The sequence below is a fragment of the Protomyctophum bolini genome (genome assembly GCF_963924005.1).
Source record: "Protomyctophum bolini genome assembly, chromosome: 13".
Lineage (NCBI taxonomy): Eukaryota > Metazoa > Chordata > Actinopteri > Myctophiformes > Myctophidae > Protomyctophum > Protomyctophum bolini.
The window spans coordinates 42,880,439-42,901,336 of NC_137874.1; the positions used below are offsets into that span (position 1 = coordinate 42,880,439).

A 20,898-nucleotide genomic window follows, 5' to 3' on the forward strand; every position below is an offset into this window, starting at 1 on the left:
CAATCTCTTCAGAGGACTTTCAGAAGCTGCTTCAAAAGATTACATTCCTGGAAACGGAATTACACCTTTTAAGAGTGAATTTGGGAGTAAAACATGGGAAAGAGAATCACACGGAGAATAAGACATTCGGCTGGAGTACCCTCGGCGCAAGGCCAAAGCACTCGAACGGACGTAAAACTGTGAGTAATTCTCCGCCTGTTATCAACCCTATCTCCACGGTGATTACGAACAGAGATAACATGAAAGGACGGTTAAGTGGAAGGACTCGGAGCCCTGATAAGACCAGCTGGCCTACGCTCCCAGCCCGACCCAAAACCCACCCCTCGCAAAAGAAAAATGTGGAAAAGTAAATCAAAATCCACGCCTCCCCAAAGGGAAATTATGTTGTCAAATAGATTTAGCCCTCTGCTGCCTGTTGATAGTGGGCCATCAGATAACCGTGTCAACGCCACTCCGAGCACGGTAAGATCTAAGAGCCACTCAGAAAGACGAGCAAATGGAGAGGAATTTACTGAATTTCTGATTGTCGGCGATCAGGCTGTAAAGTATCTTAAAAGCAACAAAAAGATAAAGGTTTTATGTTTTCCCAAAGACACAGTCTCTACTATAGGGGAAAGAATTGAAAAGATTGTTCTGGCTCATCCCGTGGTAAAAACGCTGATACTGCACATCGGTGCACGTGATGCGGAAAAAGGAGAATCTGAAATCCTAAAACAGGATTTCAGTGCCTTATTGCAAGACCTGAGCACTGTGTCTAGCATTCTTGATGTTGACATTACGATTAGTGGCCCACTGCCCCCGATGACAGGCAGTGAGCGTTTCAGCAGATTGTTTGCACTCAACAAATGGCTCTCAACGGAATGCACAAGAGAAACACCCCTGCAAAAATCATTCAATTTTATTGACAATTTCAATTTTTTTTGGGACAGAAGACATCTCTTTGTAGACGCAACACACCTAAACAAGCTGGGTCTTAAATTATTTTCCACCAACATGCTTCATAACATGAAGCATCCCTGTCAACTCTCCAAACTGGCCAGTAACGTGTTACCTGAAAACATGAATTGGGAGAGAGAACTCACAGGGCGTGAAGTCACAGCGCCCCCTGGGGGAGAAAAACTCACAGAGCGTGAAGTCACAGCGCCCCCTGGTGGAGGAAAACGCACAGAGCGTAGAGCGCCCCCTGGTGGAGGAAAACGCACAGAGCGTAGAGCGCCCCCTGGAGGAGGAAAACGCACAGAGCGTAGAGCGCCCCCTGGAGGAGGAAAACGCACAGAGCGTGGAGTCACAACACCCCCTGGAGGTGAAAAACTCACAGAGCGTGAAATCACAGCGCCCCCTGGAAGAGTAAAACTCACAGGGCGTGAAGTCACAGCGCCCCCTGGAGGAGTAAAACTCACAGAGCGTGAAGTCACAGCGTCCCCTGGTGGAGAAGAAACATCAGAGCCTAGAGCGCCCCCTGGTGGAGGAAAACGCACAGAGCGTAGAGCGCCCCCTGGAGGAGGAAAACGCACAGAGCGTGGAGCCACAACACCCCCTGGAGGTGAAAAACTCACAGAGCGTGAAATCACAGCGCCCCCTGGAAGAGTAAAACTCACAGGGCGTGAAGTCACAGCGCCCCCTGGAGGAGTAAAACTCACAGAGCGTGAAGTCACAGCGTCCCCTGGTGGAGAAGAAACATCAGAGCTTGAAGTCACAGCGCCCCTTGGAGGAGAAAAACCCACAGAGCGTGAAGTCACAGCGCCCCCTGGAGGAGTAAAACTCGCAGAGCGTGAAGTCACAGCGCCCCCTGGTGGAGAAGAAACATCAGAGCTTGAAGTCACAGCTTCCCCTGGTGGAGAAGAAACATCAGAGCTTGAAGTCACAGCGTCCCCTGGTGGAGAAGAAACATCAGAGCTTGAAGTCACAGTGTATCCTGGTGGAGAAGAAACATCAGAGCTTGAAACATCAGAGCTTGAAGTCAAAACGTCCCCTGGTGGAGAAGACACATCAGAGCTTGAAGCGTCCCCTGGTGGAGAAGAAACATCAGAGCTTGAAGTCACAGCGTCCCCTGGTGGAGAAGAAATCACAGAGCATGAAGTCACAGCGTACCCTGGTGGAGAAGATACTGAGGAATTTCTAACTCCCTCACCAATACATCTCCTCTCGTTCACCCCGGGCATGGTGGACCTGATAAACATTGGAACAAAGTCGACCCCCCTTAACAGACGAGTTTACCGACTGACGGCGCCCCATATGTCAAGCCCAGCTCCAGATTGCCTAGAAAATACATTTGATAACTGATATGAACAGGGTCCATTATGCGCAGCAACAAACATGTATGGACCCCATGCTTCTAGAAAGCCTGGTGTTTCAATCATTGCACAGGTTGAGGTTCACAACATTTCTACTGTTATTTCAAATAGAGTGTCCAACACAAGGAGTGGTCTGGAGAGAGAATGCTGTTTGGTCACTGTACCTCACAGGCATCACAGCCCCCAAAAATGTGACAACAAGCTTAACCTTGCCTTGTTTAACATCAGGTCACTAACAAATAAGTCCTCCTCTGTAAATGATATAATCTGTAAAGAGAAGCTAGATATAATCTTTCTAACAGAGACATGGCTTGGCTCGGATGGAGCTGTTCTCCTAGCGCCAGCCTGTCCCGCAAACTACAGTTTCATTCACTCTTTTCGTAAGGCTAAGAAAGGAGGTGGACTGGCAATAATTTTTTCAGACACGTTAAAATTCAAGGCTCTGACCCTTGGCAGCTTTACATCCTTTGAATACCAGGCCACTACACTACTTGGTCAACCCTCTATGCCAATGATTAGCATTTATCGCCCGCCAAAATGCAGTAAAGCAATATTTCTAACAGAAATATCAGAACTTTTATCTATCTGCTCCACTAACTATGACAGAACTCTTATCTCAGGTGATCTTAATCTTCACCTGGATGATACTACAGATGCTGTGGCTATGGGCTTCTTAGAGTTACTGCACTCCTTTGAGTTTATCCAACATGTTGTTGGGCCTACACATAAACATGGGCACACTCTGGACCTGGTGATTTCTAGAGGGCTGAACATCACTGTGGAAAGGACTATTGAGAGGCCTGAGCTATCAGACCACTATTTGCTGTGTTTTAATATGACTGTCTCTGATCTAGAGAAAAACATCACGGAATATACCATAAAAAAGCGTTTTTTTAGCTCTTCTGCAGCCGACGAGTTCTCTCGTCATCTGGGGCCCCCCCTGCCCGATACCCCCCCAGTAAATGATATGGTTCAAATTTTTAATCTTAAACTAGAGTCAGCTCTTGATATAGTGGCTCCTTTGAAAACAAAAAAGAAACATAACACCAGAATAACACCCTGGATAAATGAGCATACACGCTCACTGAAGCAAGAATGTCGTAGAGCTGAGCGAGCGTGGAGAAAAAACAAACTCACCATCCACCTAGAGATTCTTAAAAAGTCAACAGTCGCCTATAACAAAGCCTTGCGTCTAGCAAGGCAGGCATATTTCTCTGGCATTATTAATGAGAACAAGAAAAATGCCAGAGTCCTATTCTCTACCATTGAACGACTTTTAAACCCCCCCCAGTCCTACAAGCAGTCATTCCCGGCCTCTAAAGCTAAGTGTAATGAGTTTGCATGCTTTTTTGATAACAAAATCTTTAACATTAGAGCTGATATTATGAATGGTGCTGCTGCTAGAGCAAACCCTCAAACAGCAGCTAATGGTCCCAGAGTAGATCTCTCCAGGGGGAGCCTATTAACGTTCTGCGCAATTGATGAAGATGAACTCCGCAAAACCATATCACAGATGACATCATCCTCCTGTTCATTGGATAAAATTCCCACCACCTTTCTCAAAGAGGTCTTGGACAGTGTGATTGGAGATATCCTAAAAATTGTAAACAGCTCTCTACAATCAGGTGTCTTCCCAGACTCACTGAAGACTGCTGTAGTTAGGCCCCTACTCAAGAAACACAATCTTGATCCCTCTGTTTTGGGTAACTATCGACCCATTTCAAATCTACCCTTTCTGGGCAAGGTTTTAGAAAAATGCATCTTTCATCAATTGGATGTGTTTCTACAGAACAATAATGTGCACAACAAATTCCAATCTGGCTTTAGGAAAGGTCACAGCACAGAAACAGCACTTGTAAAAGTAATTAATGATCTTAGGGTGTCTGCTGACAAGAAACATGTATCTGTTCTCCTACTCCTAGATCTAACGGCTGCATTTGACACGATTGATCATTCAATTTTAATACAGCGTCTGGAACACTGGATAGGCCTGTCTGGTACGGCCCTGTCCTGGTTTTCCTCCTACCTATCAAACAGAAGTTACTTTGTCAATCTAGCCGAGTTTGACTCAGACAAACACGACATCAGCTCTGGTATTCCACAGGGCTCGATTCTTGGCCCTCTGCTTTTCTCCTTGTACATACTGCCATTGGGCGAACTCATTACCAACCACGGAGTCAATTTTCATTTCTATGCTGATGATACCCAACTTTATCTTTCTGTGGCTCCAGATGATCCCTGTGCTTTAGACCCGCTGTTGACCTGTCTGTCTAGCATCAAATGTTGGATGAGTGAGAACTTTCTCAAGCTAAACGAGGATAAGACAGAAGTTCTCATAATCGGTTCTAGTGAGCAGAAAGAATCAATAATAAGCAGACTTGGTAACCTGACTGTAGAAAGTAACAGTAAAGTAAAGAACCTGGGGGTTATTATTGATTCTGAATTGAATTTCAATTCACACATTAATCATGTTACCAAGATTGCCTTTTTTCACCTTAGAAATATTGCACGAATCAGAGCCTATTTGTCCTTGGACGATGCAAAAACGCTAATCCACGCCTTTGTTTTTTCTCGGCTTGACTACTGCAATGCACTCTTTTCAGGACTGCCTAAGAAAACAACTGACAGACTACAACTTGTCCAAAATGCAGCAGCCAGAGTTTTAACTAGAACTAAGATGAGAGAACATATTACTCCAGTTTTGGCATCACTGCACTGGCTTCCGGTTGTTTTTAGGATTGATTTTAAAATTCTTTTACTTGTCTATAAAGCTCTCAATGGTCTCGCACCTTCCTACCTACATGACTGCCTGCCTAAATATGTCCCAAACCGCCCCCTAAGGTCTTCCACTGCCGGCCTGCTCGCTTTGCCAAAAAAAATGGCAACTAAAAAACACGGGGAAGCAGCTTTTTGCTTCTACGGGCCGTCGGTATGGAACAAGCTCCCACTGTACCTTCGTCAGGCAGCCTCTGTAGACATTTTTAAAGCTCAGCTCAAGACCCACTTCTACAACATTGCTTTTAATTGATCTTTTATTTTTTTATTTTTTGTTATTCATGTCCTCACTGCATTACTGCTTGTTTTTAATGTTGTTGCCATGCTTTTCTTTTATCCTCCATTTCTCTGTAAAGCACTTTGAGCTGCATTTCATGTCATGAAAGGTGCTATACAAATAAAGTTTTATTATTATTATTATTATTTATTATTCAAAGGTCTTCAGGTGGTGGCCGTATCATTCAAAGGTCTTCAGATGGTGGCCGTATCATTCAAAGGTCTTCAGGTGGTGGACGTATCATTCAAAGGTCTTCAGATGGTGGACGTATCATTCAAAGGTCTTCAGATGGTGGACGTATCATTCAAAGGTCTTCAGATGGTGGACGTATCATTCAAAGGTCTTCAGATGGTGGCCGTATCATTCAAAGGTCTTCAGATGGTGGACGTATCATTCAAAGGTCTTCAGATGGTGGACGTATCATTCAAAGGTCTTCAGATGGTGGACGTATCATTCAAAGGTCTTCAGATGGTGGCCGTATCATTCAAAGGTCTTCAGATGGTGGACGTATCATTCAAAGGTCTTCAGGTGGCTGTACAGGGCCTGGACGTATCATTCAAAGGTCTTCAGGTGGTGGACGTATCATTCAAAGGTCTTCAGGTGGCTGTACAGGGCCTGGACGTATCATTCAAAGGTCTTCAGATGGTGGACGTATCATTCAAAGGTCTTCAGATGGTGGCCGCATCATTCAAAGGTCTTCAGATGGTGGACGTATCATTCAAAGGTCTTCAGATGGTGGCCGCATCATTCAAAGGTCTTCAGATGGTGGACGTATCATTCAAAGGTCTTCAGATGGTGGCCGCATCATTCAAAGGTCTTCAGATGGTGGCCGCATCATTCAAAGGTCTTCAGATGGTGGACGTATCATTCAAAGGTCTTCAGATGGTGGACGTATCATTCAAAGGTCTTCAGATGGTGGACGTATCATTCAAAGGTCTTCAGGTGGTTGTACAGGGCCTGGACGTATCATTCAAAGGTCTTCAGGTGGTTGTACAGGGCCTGGACGTATCATTCAAATGTCTTCAGGTGGCTGTACAGGGCCTGGACGTATCATTCAAAGGTCTTCAGGTGGTTGTACAGGGCCTGGACGTATCATTCAAAGGTCTTCAGATGGTGGACGTATCATTCAAAGGTCTTCAGATGGTTGTACAGGGCCTGGACGTATCATTCAAAGGTCTTCAGGTGGTTGTACAGGGCCTGGACATAGGTGAACACACACATGGGGTCTGGCTTGTTTCCCATCTCCAGCATGTCGTCCACCTCGATGAGTCGTATGCAGTCCGCCTGGACCCTGCAGGACGACGACAAACACCACCGGGAGAACAACAACAACAACGTGAAACTGGGGAGGGATTTTAATCCGTTCCACGTTTTTACATGCGTGTGTGTGCGTGCGTGTGTACTGTGCATGTGTGTGTGTCTGTGTGTGTGTGTGTGTGTGTGTGTGTGTGTACGGGCTTCCGTCCAGAGTTCAGACAGACGTTGACAGGTGCGTCTTTATATAACTTCCAAACATTTATTTATTTGACAGGGACAAAGCTCATTAATCAACATGTCAGTAATGTAAATGGGCCAGAGTTAGCCGAAGCTAAATTTCATCTGTAGTCCCTGGGCAGGCTCTTAAAAAATGAATGAATGATAAAAAAACATAACGGCCCTCGTTCATCTAAGCTTTCGATCACTTTCTGTATAAATCAATCATGTGGTAATTTATTTGATTGATTGATTGATTGGTTGGACAGACATATGACAGAAAATCAGCAGAGTAGAGTCAGATGGTATTCATCAATCACGTGGATGTTATCATTCAGGAGGCATGCAACTAGTCACTCTACAGTAGAGACTCACTTAGACTAGATTAGATAACTTACTCTAGAGTGGAGAAAACCATCTATAGGTTGTGTTGTTGTTGTTATCATATATAGGAGCCATTATGAGGGTGCTATAGTATTGGTTAGGTTTGGCATATTATTTTTGAACACTTGGTGGCGCTGGGCTTTAGATTTGACAGCACTGGGTGTGTATTGATTGAAAAATAGCAGATCTACAAGCTCATAGCGCGCCACCGAGTGGCGCGCTATGAGCTTGTAGGTCTGCTATTTTTTGAAAAATCGAAGAACGACTGACACAGAAACATAGCTTCTTCAGAAAACTGTCAGGATGTATAGAAGAACATTTGTAGAATCTCAGGTGCACTAATCAGATCAGATAGGACACAGGAGGGGACGGTGGGCGCATGCACTACCGCTTCTGACCAGCAGCAGCAGCACAGAGACAGACACACTCAATACAATAACTTCACTGGTATGTTTATGTTCATTTCAACTGCTCACTTCTGCTCAATGAATATACACCAAGACTGGATTCAAGACTGGACATCCATCCGTTATGTTTCTGTTAACCCATTTCTGACCTGAGATCAGATTCTAAAAATGTCTTCTATACATCCTGACAGGTTTCTGAAAAAGCTATATGTTTCTGTGTCAGTCGTTCTTCGACTTTTCAAAATAAGAGCTTGTGGATCTGCTATTTTTCAATAGCTAAAGCATAAGATAATGCTAAAACACCAAAAGGGTTTCCCGCCACAAAATGGGTTAATACTCTGCGTAGGATCACTCCCAGCACCTGTGACGCAACGTGCAAACATATATTGGAAGGTGAAAGATTGCCGTTACAGTTATTATTATGATGATGATGAACTTACTCTACGGTGGAGAAGCCCAGCTCCAGGTTCCGTCTGCGGTCGGCCGGGTTCAGCTCGTTGTAATCGAACTCCAGAGGGAAGAAGGAATGGACCAGAGCACAGAACGCCATGCCGTCCGCCCAGCTGGACGAGTAGTTCTGGATGTCAATGTTCTGCAGGAGGAGGAGGAGGAGAGACAACAGAGGTTCTGGATGTTAATGTTCTGGAGAAGGAGGAGGAGGAGGAGGAGGAGGAGGAGGAGGAGGAGGAGGAGGAGGAGAGACAACAGAGGTTCTGGATGTTAATGTTCTGGAGGAGGAGGAGGAGGAGGAGGAGGAGGAGGAGGAGGAGGAGGAGGAGGAGGAGGAGGAGAGACAACAGAGGTTCTGGATGTCAATATTCTAGAGAAGAGGACAGACAGACAGACAGACAGACAGACAGACGGACAGACAGACAGACAGACAGACAGACAGACAGACAGACAGACAGACAGACAGACAGACAGACAGACAGACAGACAGACAGACAGACAGACAGACAGACAGACAGACAGACAGACAGACAGACAGACAGACAGACAGACAGACAGACAGACAGACAGACAGACAGACAGACAGACAGACAGACAGACAGACAGACAGACAGACAGACAGACAGACAGACAGACAGACAGACAGACAGACAGACAGACAGACAGACAGACAGACAGACAGACAGACAGACAGACAGACAGACAGACAGACAGACAGACAGACAGACAGACAGACAGACAGACAGACAGACAGACAGACAGACAGACAGACAGACAGACAGACAGACAGACAGACAGACAGACAGACAGACAGACAGACAGACAGACAGACAGACAGACAGACAGACAGACAGACAGACAGACAGACAGACAGACAGACAGACAGACAGACAGACAGACAGACAGACAGACAGACAGACAGACAGACAGACAGACAGACAGACAGACAGACAGACAGACAGACAGACAGACAGACAGAGTACATGCCAGCCCACCCGCCAGTGACCTCGCTCAGCTGCGTACCATTTGTGCATTTAGCTAAATGCTCTCATCCAGAGAGATTTACACGTGTAAGGCCAGAGTGAGCAGAGCAGGCATGATCCCTCCAACAACACAGTCACACAGAGCAGAGCGCACACAGAGAACACAACAACACAACAACACAACAACACAACCACACAACAACACAACAACACAGTCACACAGAGAACACAACAACACAACTACACAACAACACAGTCACACAGAGCAGAGCGCGCACAGAGAACACAACAACACAACCACACAACAACACAACAACACAACAACACAACAACACAGTCACACAGAGCAGAGCGCGCACAGAGAACACAACAACACAACCACACAACAACACAACAACACAACAACACACCAACACAACAACACAGTCACACAGAGCAGAGCGCACACAGAGAACACAACAACACAACAACACACCAACACAACAACACAACAACACAGTCGCACAGAGCAGAGTGACACAGAGAACACAACAACAACAAAGTTTCCAGACCTGCAGTTTCTGTTATATTTGATTCCCCTTTGATGGTGACACTGGTAGGCAGAGAGATGGGGAGAGAGAGAGAGAGAGAGAGAGAGAGAGAGAGACCATTCCAACAGGAAGTGACCTACCTGGTAGCCGATGGTCTTGGAGCGGCACCATTCCAACAGCATCTGTTTGATCCCGCTGGCGCTGGAAACCCCGAAGCTCTGCGAGCGCGTCAGTTTGGGCTTCTGGCCCGGCTGGGTTTTGGGCCTGTTGTCGGAAGACAAACACAACGACCGATGAAACCCTCGGAGCACCAGCTCCTGTTTCCAGCAGTCACACACACACACTATAGTGACACGCAATGTCATTCACAGCGAAACATTGCTCTCAAAAAATGCTTTTGAAAACACTTGAGCGAGAAATAGACGACGCAGTAAAACCCCCGAAAACGGATTCTATTTGATCAACTCACTTCCTTGTTTCTTCTGACACAGTGCTGCCTCCAGCCTGCAGCTGCAGGGCAGACGCAGCCAGCCCTGCAGCTGCAGGGCAGACGCAGCCAGCGCGACATGTCTTATGGAACACTCGTTTTGTTGTGTTTTGGGTCAATTTACTGATTTTTGGTTAGGTAGCCATATCATCATACTAAAATTCAGCGAATGTCTGAATGTCTGAATGAATGTCTGAATGAATGTCCCTGACAGCGCTTTATCTCAACATTGGCTGGCCCAATCACTCCCACTTTTCACACAGGCATGGACCATAATTATATGGAGGTCTTAATGGAGCCCTTTTTCCGATTTGACACATTAATGATTTATAATGAATTTATTAGTGGATAAAAAAATGCAAAAATGGGTATTGTACTGTCAATATCACATGAATATGAATGCAAAGTAGCGGTCCATGTGTGGACAGGCTACCTGTCGCCGTTGTGCATGGTGAGAAGTGTGCAAACCGTGTAGTTTATCAGGAGAAGAATACCAAAGGATGCAACATTTATCAGTGAATTAAAAACACACCGGGCGCAGTACCCCCCCACGGCCACAAGAGGGGGGCAAATATCTCACAACGGGTAAGGGCTAGTGTAATTAATTAAGCAGGACAAATATCTGGCTAGGTGGTCGTTGTCGGGACATAATTCACCGACAGGGAGATTAACCTCTCCACCTAGCCAGATCTTTTTAAAAATATATTTTTTATCCCGCGATTTTGTAACCCATTTTTCACCCCTGTGTGTCAATCATCTAATGTGATCCTGGGCTCTACACACCCTCCACCAACCTAGTCCCCATATATGGGGGACAAGGGGAGAGCAACGGACTTGAACTCATGCTTCCTTCATGCCTGAGTGCCCAAGTTGCTCCTTTACACCTGACAGGGGGGAGTTTCCCTGGTTGGACGTATAGCGCGTGGAAAGAACACGTTATTCCAACCAGTTCCTTTCCCCTCCATCAGGCGCCCCGGCTGGCCAGGGGGAGGCAGTTTAGTGACCAGGATAAGCCAGATCTTATCTCTTAGACTTACTAACCATTATTAGCCCTGCCCCCTAACCCTAACCCTAACTCTGCCCCCTAACCCTAGCCCTGCCCCCTAACCCTAGGGCTGTCACGATTTACGAATTTAAGTTGACCGTTACTTACAGTCCAACCTCTGTGTTTCTCTCAAACAGAGACCGTCGGGCCTGGGTTCCGTTGGCGCGGGGCAGAGTCTGGGACTTCCCTCCTACGTCCAGACTGTCAGCCTTGTTCAGCTTTCTGTTGACATGTGGACACAATGAGGACAATGTTCAGCTTTCTGTTGACATGTGGACACAATGAAGTCACGCCCGGGATTAAAACTCAGGTCTCCCGTGTGAAAGTCCAACATCTTAACCACTAGACCAAAAGGGATATCCTTATATGGACTGGGGGAGATCAGAGGCCATCAGACTGAGGCTTAAAACTCCTTGGACACCTTGGGCTAAAAACGGACATATCCGTCATCACAAATGTGACATTTTGGGGACATTTGGGCAAGTGGCTATTATGGCCAAATCTAGTCCAAGGAGTGTTTTTTTATTGCAAAACTAATGCTTGGAATGGATTCAGAATCATGAACCCCCCCCCCCCCCTAGTTTGACACGTCACATGCTACTTGAAGCATGATGAAATTTAGAAAATATTGCCTTATAATAAGTTATCAATGGTGTCATCTTGGATTCAGGCAAATTTAAGGTATTAGCAGTGAGCAGATTAGGGTAGATTTTTAATCCTGGCTAGTAGACCTAATGTCCTGTCAGAATCACCCTGGATAGTAGACCTAATGTCCTGTCAGAATCACCCTGGATAGTAGACCTAATGTCCTGTCAGAATCACCCTGGATAGTAGACCTAATGTCCTGTCAGAATCACCCTGGATAGTAGACCTAATGTCTGGTCAGAATCACCCTGGATAGTAGACCTAATGTCCTGCAGTCAGAACCACCCTGGATAGTAGACCTAATGTCCTGCAGTCAGAATCACCCTGGATAGTAGACCTAATGTCCTGTCAGAATCACCCTGGATAGTAGACCTAATGTCCTGTCAGAATCACCCTGGATAGTAGACCTAATGTCCTGCAGTCAGAATCACCCTGGATAGTAGACCTAATGTCCTGTCAGAATCACCCTGGATAGTAGACCTAATGTCCTGTCAGAATCACCCTGGATAGTAGACCTAATGTCTGGTCAGAATCACCCTGGATAGTAGACCTAATGTCCTGCAGTCAGAATCACCCTGGATAGTAGACCTAATGTCCTGTCAGAGTCACCCTGGATAGTAGACCTAATGTCCTGTCAGAATCACCCTGGATAGTAGACCTAATGTCCTGTCAGAATCACCCTGGATAGTAGACCTAACGCCCTGTCAGAATCACCCTGGATAGTAGACCTAATGTCCTGTCAGAATCACCCTGGATAGTAGACCTAATGTCCTGCAGTCAGAATCAGTTGAGAAACAAAATAATCCAATTAATCCAAGGTATTTTTTTTACTTTATTTACTGGACTAAATGCATCTTACTGTAGGATTCATGATGTAATGCATCTTACTGTAGGATTCATGATGTAATGCATCTTACTGTAGGATTCATGATGATGTAATGCATCTTACTGTAGGATTCATGATGATGTAATGCATCTTACTGTAGGATTCATGATGATGTAATGCATCTTACTGTAGGATTCATGATGATGTAATGCATCTTACTGTAGGATTCATGATGATGTAATGCATCTTACTGTAGGATTCATGATGTAATGCATCTTACTGTAGGATTCATGATGATGTAATGCATCTTACTGTAGGATTCATGATGTAATGCACCTTACTGTAGGATTCATGATGTAATGCATCTTACTGTAGGATGCATGATGTAATGCATCTTACTGTAGGATTCATGATGATGTAATGCACCTTACTGTAGGATTCATGATGTAATGCATCTTACTGTAGGATTCATGATGATGTAATGCATCTTACTGTAGGATTCATGATGTAATGCATCTTACTGTAGGATTCATGATGATGTAATGCACCTTACTGTAGGATTCATGATGTAATGCATCTTACTGTAGGATTCATGATGTAATGCATCTTACTGTAGGATTCATGATGATGTAATGCATCTTACTGTAGGGTTCATGATGTAATGCATCTTACTGTAGGATTCATGATGATGTAATGCATCTTACTGTAGGATTCATGATGTAATGCATCTTACTGTAGGGTTCATGATGTAATGCATCTTACTGTAGGATTCATGATGATGTAATGCATCTTACTGTAGGGTTCATGATGATGTAATGCATCTTACTGTAGGATTCATGATGTAATGCATCTTACTGTAGGATTCATGATGATGTAATGCATCTTACTGTAGGATTCATGATGATGTAATGCACCTTACTGTAGGATTCATGATGATGTAATGCATCTTACTGTAGGATTCATGATGATGTAATGCATCTTACTGTAGGATTCATGATGATGTAATGCATCTTACTGTAGGATTCATGATGATGTAATGCATCTTACTGTAGGATTCATGATGATGTAATGCATCTTACTGTAGGATTCATGATGTAATGCATCTTACTGTAGGATTCATGATGATGTAATGCATCTTACTGTAGGATTCATGATGATGTAATGCATCTTACTGTAGGATTCATGATGATGTAATGCATCTTACTGTAGGATTCATGATGATGTAATGCATCTTACTGTAGGATTCATGATGATGTAATGCATCTTACTGTAGGATTCATGATGTAATGCATCTTACTGTAGGATTCATGATGATGTAATGCATCTTACTGTAGGATTCATGATGTAATGCATCTTACTGTAGGATTCATGATGTAATGCATCTTACTGTAGGATTCATGATGATGTAATGCATCTTACTGTAGGATTCATGATGTAATGCATCTTACTGTAGGATTCATGATGTAATGCATCTTACTGTAGGATTCATGATGATGTAATGCATCTTACTGTAGGATTCATGATGATGTAATGCACCTTACTGTAGGATTCATGATGATGTAATGCATCTTACTGTAGGATTCATGATGATGTAATGCATCTTACTGTAGGATTCATGATGATGTAATGCATCTTACTGTAGGATTCATGATGATGTAATGCATCTTACTGTAGGATTCATGATGATGTAATGCATCTTACTGTAGGATTCATGATGTAATGCATCTTACTGTAGGATTCATGATGATGTAATGCATCTTACTGTAGGATTCATGATGTAATGCATCTTACTGTAGGATTCATGATGTAATGCATCTTACTGTAGGGTTCATGATGTAATGCATCTTACTGTAGGATTCATGATGTAATGCATCTTACTGTAGGATTCATGATGTAATGCATCTTACTGTAGGATTCATGATGATGTAATGCATCTTACTGTAGGGTTCATGATGTAATGCATCTTACTGTAGGATTCATGATGATGTAATGCATCTTACTGTAGGATTCATGATGTAATGCATCTTACTGTAGGATTCATGATGATGTAATGCATCTTACTGTAGGATTCATGATGATGTAATGCATCTTACTGTAGGATTCATGATGATGTAATGCATCTTACTGTAGGATTCATGATGATGTAATGCACCTTACTGTAGGATTCATGATGATGTAATGCATCTTACTGTAGGATTCATGATGTAATGCATCTTACTGTAGGATTCATGATGTAATGCATCTTACTGTAGGGTTCATGATGTAATGCATCTTACTGTAGGATTCATGATGTAATGCATCTTACTGTAGGATTCATGATGTAATGCATCTTACTGTAGGATTCATGATGATGTAATGCATCTTACTGTAGGATTCATGATGTAATGCATCTTACTGTAGGATTCATGATGTAATGCATCTTACTGTAGGATTCATGATGATGTAATGCATCTTACTGTAGGGTTCATGATGTAATGCATCTTACTGTAGGATTCATGATGATGTAATGCATCTTACTGTAGGATTCATGATGTAATGCATCTTACTGTAGGATTCATGATGATGTAATGCATCTTACTGTAGGATTCATGATGATGTAATGCATCTTACTGTAGGATTCATGATGATGTAATGCATCTTACTGTAGGATTCATGATGATGTAATGCACCTTACTGTAGGATTCATGATGATGTAATGCATCTTACTGTAGGATTCATGATGTAATGCATCTTACTGTAGGATTCATGATGTAATGCATCTTACTGTAGGGTTCATGATGTAATGCATCTTACTGTAGGATTCATGATGTAATGCATCTTACTGTAGGATTCATGATGTAATGCATCTTACTGTAGGATTCATGATGATGTAATGCATCTTACTGTAGGATTCATGATGATGTAATGCATCTTACTGTAGGATTCATGATGATGTAATGCATCTTACTGTAGGATTCATGATGTAATGCATCTTACTGTAGGATTCATGATGTAATGCATCTTACTGTAGGATTCATGATGTAATGCATCTTACTGTAGGATTCATGATGATGTAATGCATCTTACTGTAGGGTTCATGATGTAATGCATCTTACTGTAGGATTCATGATGATGTAATGCATCTTACTGTAGGATTCATGATGTAATGCATCTTACTGTAGGATTCATGATGATGTAATGCATCTTACTGTAGGATTCATGATGATGTAATGCACCTTACTGTAGGATTCATGATGATGTAATGCATCTTACTGTAGGATTCATGATGTAATGCATCTTACTGTAGGGTTCATGATGTAATGCATCTTACTATAGGATTCATGATGATGTAATGCACCTTACTGTAGGATTCATGATGATGTAATGCATCTTACTGTAGGGTTCATGATGATGTAATGCATCTTACTGTAGGATTCATGATGATGTAATGCCTCTTACTTGTCAAGGCTGGGCGAGAAAGATGTCTTCACCAGCGTCTTAGAGGGCAGTAGATTCATGTCTGCAGATAAATGTAAATACAGGGAGAAAGAGAGAGAGAGAGAGACATTACAGAGACTTTAGTTGTTACTGTACAATACTTTAAAACAGTTGTCGTGTTGCACACATGCTTAAAATAGCTCTTATTTGCGCCGCCCCTCGTTGAAAACAATGCATTTCCAACTCCAGCTTGTCTCAGTTCAGGCTGCATTAGAACAGCGCTCGGTTTTCTGCCCCCTCAATGTCCTAACTCTTCTATTAGATGGCTCTGGGTTTCTGCCCCCTCAATGTCCTAACTCTTCTATTAGATGGCTCTGGGTTTCTGCCCCCTCAATGTCCTAACTCTTCTATTAGATGGCTCTGGGTTTCTGCCCCCTCAATGTCCTAACTCTTCTATTAGATGGCTCTGGGTTTCTGCCCCCTCAATTGTCCTAACTCTTCTATTAGATGGCTCTGGGTTTCTGCCCCCTCAATGTCCTAACTCTTCTATTAGATGGCTCTGGGTTTCTGCCCCCTCAATGTCCTAACTCTTCTATTAGATGTCTCTGGGTTTCTGCCCCCTCAATTGTCCTAACTCTTCTATTAGATGGCTCTGGGTTTCTGCCCCCTCAATGTCCTAACTCTTCTATTAGATGGCTCTGGGTTTCTGCCCCCTCAATTGTCCTAACTCTTCTATTAGATGGCTCTGGGTTTCTGCCCCCTCAATGTCCTAACTCTTCCATTAGATGGCTCTGGGTTTCTGCCCCCTCAATGTCCTAACTCTTCCATTAGATGGCTCTGGGTTTCTGCCCCCTCAATGTCCTAACTCTTCTATTAGATGGCTCTGGGTTTCTGCCCCCTCAATGTCCTAACTCTTCTATTAGATGGCTCTGGGTTTCTGCCCCCTCAATGTCCTAACTCTTCTATTAGATGGCTCTGGGTTTCTGCCCCCTCAGGGTTTCTGCCCCCTCAATGTTCTAACTCTTCTATTAGATGGCTCTGGGTTTCTGCCCCCTCAATGTCCTAACTCTTCTATTAGATGGCTCTGGGTTTCTGCCCCCTCAATTGTCCTAACTCTTCTATTAGATGGCTCTGGGTTTCTGCCCCCTCAATGTCCTAACTCTTCCATTAGATGGCTCTGGGTTTCTGCCCCCTCAATGTCCTAACTCTTCTATTAGATGGCTCTGGGTTTCTGCCCCCTCAATGTCCTAACTCTTCTATTAGATGGCTCTGGGTTTCTGCCCCCTCAATGTCCTAACTCTTCTATTAGATGGCTCTGGGTTTCTGCCCCCTCAATGTCCTAACTCTTCTATTAGATGGCTCTGGGTTTCTGCCCCCTCAATGTCCTAACTCTTCTATTAGATGGCTCTGGGTTTCTGCCCCCTCAGGGTTTCTGCCCCCTCAATGTTCTAACTCTTCTATTAGATGGCTCTGGGTTTCTGCCCCCTCAATGTCCTAACTCTTCTATTAGATGGCTCTGCTGTAGACCAGCCCATGGGATTCAACCAGGCGCATGTGAACAACGTATAGATTTTGAACTGTATTTTACTCTATTTTATGCATGAGCCCCTCGGTGACTCTGTCGATCGTTCAACGTTGAGTAGAGTTTCTTACCCGAGGCCTGTGGGAAGCTGATGCTCCTCTTCAGTCTGGGGCTGGGTGACGACGCTACAGAGACCACAAAACACACACACACACACAGTCAGCAGTAGCTCAGCCTATAAGGGCTGATTCATACTCGTATTTTACCGCTGTAGTGCCGTCAGAAATTTTCAGTAGCACCGAAGAGCCGACTTTAGGACGGTACACGACCCCCCCCCCCCCCCCCCCCCCCAAGCCGAAATGTTGTCACATTGAAGGCTCTTCTACAGAGACGAACCGACTTTTATTCGGCTCTAAAATAGCAGTATGAATCACGCCTAACCCTAACCCTAACACTGTACACAAAACACACACACACACACACACACACACGGTCAACAGCAGCTCAGCCTAGACCTAACACTATAGAAACACACACACACACACACACACACACACGGTCAACAGCAGCTCAGCCTAAACCTATACACAAAACGAGATTTTTAATACCTCTAAAATAAAATAAATAAATACAAAATGAGACCATTACTGTGTCAAAAATAGTCAGCAGCAAACTATACTATTAAAAATAAAATGTAAAATATATGAACAGGGCAACAACTGTGAAAATAGCCGACAATTCCAATTCCAATCCAAATATGTTTTTTTTGGGGGGTCCCCACTTCAAACATGATTCTTTTTTGGGGGTCCCCAGTTCAAACATGATTCTTTTTTGGGGGGGTCCCCACTTCAAACATGATTCTTTTTTGGGGGGGTCCCCATTTCAAACATGATTATTTTTTGGGGGGTCCCCAACACACACTCACAACAGATCATAGTTGGATTATTACCTGATTTAAACGGGTACTCCCCAGGTTTGACAGGAGGGGCTTGTTGTGATGTCACGTGACCACCGGGGGAGGGGGGAGGGGCCTGCTGTGATGTCATGTGACCCCCGGGGGAGGGGGGAGGGGCCTGCTGTGATGTCATGTGACCACCGGGGGTGGGGGGAGGGGCCTGCTGTGATGTCATGTGACCACCGGGGGAGGGGGGAGGGGCCTGCTGTGATGTCATGTGACCACCGGGGGTGGGGGGAGGGGCCTGCTGTGATGTCATGTGACCACCGGAGGAGGGGGGAGGGGCCTGCTGTGACACCTTGTGTGCCAGGGAGGGAGACAGCGCTGGCATGATGCCACCAGCAGGCGGTGCTGTGGTGCTGGGTCTGGTCATGGCAGTGAGAGGCAGATAGGGCACAGAGTCACTCTGATCTGAAATGGAAAAACAAATTAAAAAAAGTGCTCAAATTAATGTTTTACTTAAAGGGATTGTGACATTAAAGAAAAGGTTTTGGAATTGTTCTTATTTTTTTTAGGTTTTCTAATCTCAATTGCACCCAAAAAACATGAACTTTTAACATTCAGTAGATTTTCTGTGATCTGGGGGTTTTCTGGCTCAAACAGGTGCTCTGATTTGCCGGCAGTTTGTGATGTAAGAGCCTGCAAATCCCATATATGTCAATGGGATTTGCCAGCAGATGTCACTGTTTTCACTGTGTTGCCTGTTTTCATTGTAGCTCAAAAGGCTTCTAAACCCCAAAGAAAAGAAATCCACTGAATGTTCAAAGTTTGGGTGTAATTGAGGTCATAAAACCTAAAATAAAAAATAAAAACAAAAATAAATTAAAATGAATGTCATAAAACCTTTAAAGCTGCTATAAGTAATATTTTTTTCAGTATTTCTCAAAATTGTAATTCACCTATATAGCAATAAGCCCCGCCCTAAGCTTTAGGCTTATTGAGTATACCCGTAATATTATTTTATTGGTAAAAAAGGTCAATTACCTTCCGTCTGTTAGAAAAGTAGTGCATTTGAAGGCCCTATAGTAAAAGATACTAGTTCTGTTCAGAATGTATTGTCTGTCGTCTTTCCACGAAATAATATAAAATGCTCGATAAGAACCCGATAAGCTCGATAAGCCTGATCGATAAGGTGCTCGATATCAAAGAACTCACACCTGTGTGAAGTGAGGGGCGCTAATATATTAAAGTCTAAATCATGTTGATTAGGTGATGTCATGGCGAGAACAAACGGTGCAAACACAAACATTAAACGCCATTAACAACAAATAGACGATATGACGTGAAACGACACATTATGACGTACTTTTCCCCCTCATTGTCAATGTGCCGTTAACAAAACAAACATTGAACTAAAGACAAACATCAAACCTGTTTATAGGAGGGGCTAAAAATAACAACAATAACAAACTCCATCCCTAGTTACAAGTTACAACCCATGTTTAGACAGACGTCTTAACAGCCGACCGTTGCTCAGTGGCTTGGCGCTCTCGTAGTTGTCGTTAGCCGTCTCTGTCGTGAACGGATGATAACGGGATGTGATTTATTGCGGCGCCTCTGCTGGGAAGACCTTGGATGCTGTTTATATCACTGCGCTCTGCGCGTTTATGACCAGGCAGCTTTATAGCACTCAGCGTTGCATTCTGGGCAGCACGTCTCTGTCTGACAGACAGAGACGTGCTGCCCCCTTACCTCAACTCCGTCTTAACTCAAGTACCCCCTTACCTCAACTCTGTCTTAACTCAAGTACCCCCTTACCTCAACTCTGTCTTAACTCAAGTACCCCCTTACCTCAACTCTGTCTTAACTCAAGTACCCCCTTACCTCAACTCTGTCTTAACTCAAGTACCACCTTACCTCAACTCTGTCTTAACTCAAGTACCCCCTTACCTCAACTCTGTCTTAACTCAAGTACCCCCTTACCTCAACTCTGTCTTAACTCAAGTACCCCCTTACCTCAACTCTGTCTTAACTCAAGTACCACCTTACCTCAACTCTGTCTTAACTCAAGTACCCCCTTACCTCAACTCTGTCTTAACTCAAGCACCCCCTTACCTCAACTCTGTCTTAACTCAAGTACCCCCTTACCTCAACTCTGTCTTAACTCAAGTACCCCCTTACCTCAACTCTGTCTTAACTCAAGCACCCCCTTACCTCAACTCTGTCTTAACTCAAGTACCCCCTTACCTCAACTCTGTCTTAACTCAAGTACCCCCTTACCTCAACTCTGTCTTAACTCAAGTACCCCCTTACCTCAACTCTGTCTTAACTCAAGTACCCCCTTACCTCAACTCTGTCTTAACTCAAGTACCCCCTTACCTCAACTCTGTCTTAACTCAAGTACCCCCTTACCTCAACTCTGTCTTAACTCAAGTACCCCCTTACCTCAACTCTGTCTTAACTCAAGTACCGTGCTGGATAAGGGCCA

The 20,898-nt window shown here is 44.0% G+C and overlaps 1 protein-coding gene across 4 annotated transcripts in view; it reads right to left on the reverse strand.

Moving 5' to 3' along the window:
- Positions 1-6,229: 6,229 nt before the first annotated feature.
- The window catches only part of LOC308326546 (uncharacterized protein), a 30,447-nt gene continuing 15,778 nt past the window's right edge, over positions 6,230-20,898 (reverse strand). For 3 of the 4 annotated variants that reach the window (XM_080779481.1, XM_080779480.1, XM_080779482.1), the window contains 7 exons: positions 18,465-18,881; positions 17,647-17,700; positions 16,015-16,075; positions 11,214-11,327; positions 9,714-9,837; positions 8,051-8,202; positions 6,230-6,637 (listed from right to left, as the gene is read on the reverse strand). In XM_080779481.1, the coding sequence (XP_080635607.1) occupies positions 6,511-6,637; positions 8,051-8,202; positions 9,714-9,837; positions 11,214-11,327; positions 16,015-16,075; positions 17,647-17,700; positions 18,465-18,881 (1,049 nt within the window). In that variant the 3' untranslated portion in view covers positions 6,230-6,510. The remainder of the gene's footprint in view (positions 6,638-8,050; positions 8,203-9,713; positions 9,838-11,213; positions 11,328-16,014; positions 16,076-17,646; positions 17,701-18,464; positions 18,882-20,898) is intronic. The other variant, XM_080779483.1, reaches the window with a different exon arrangement.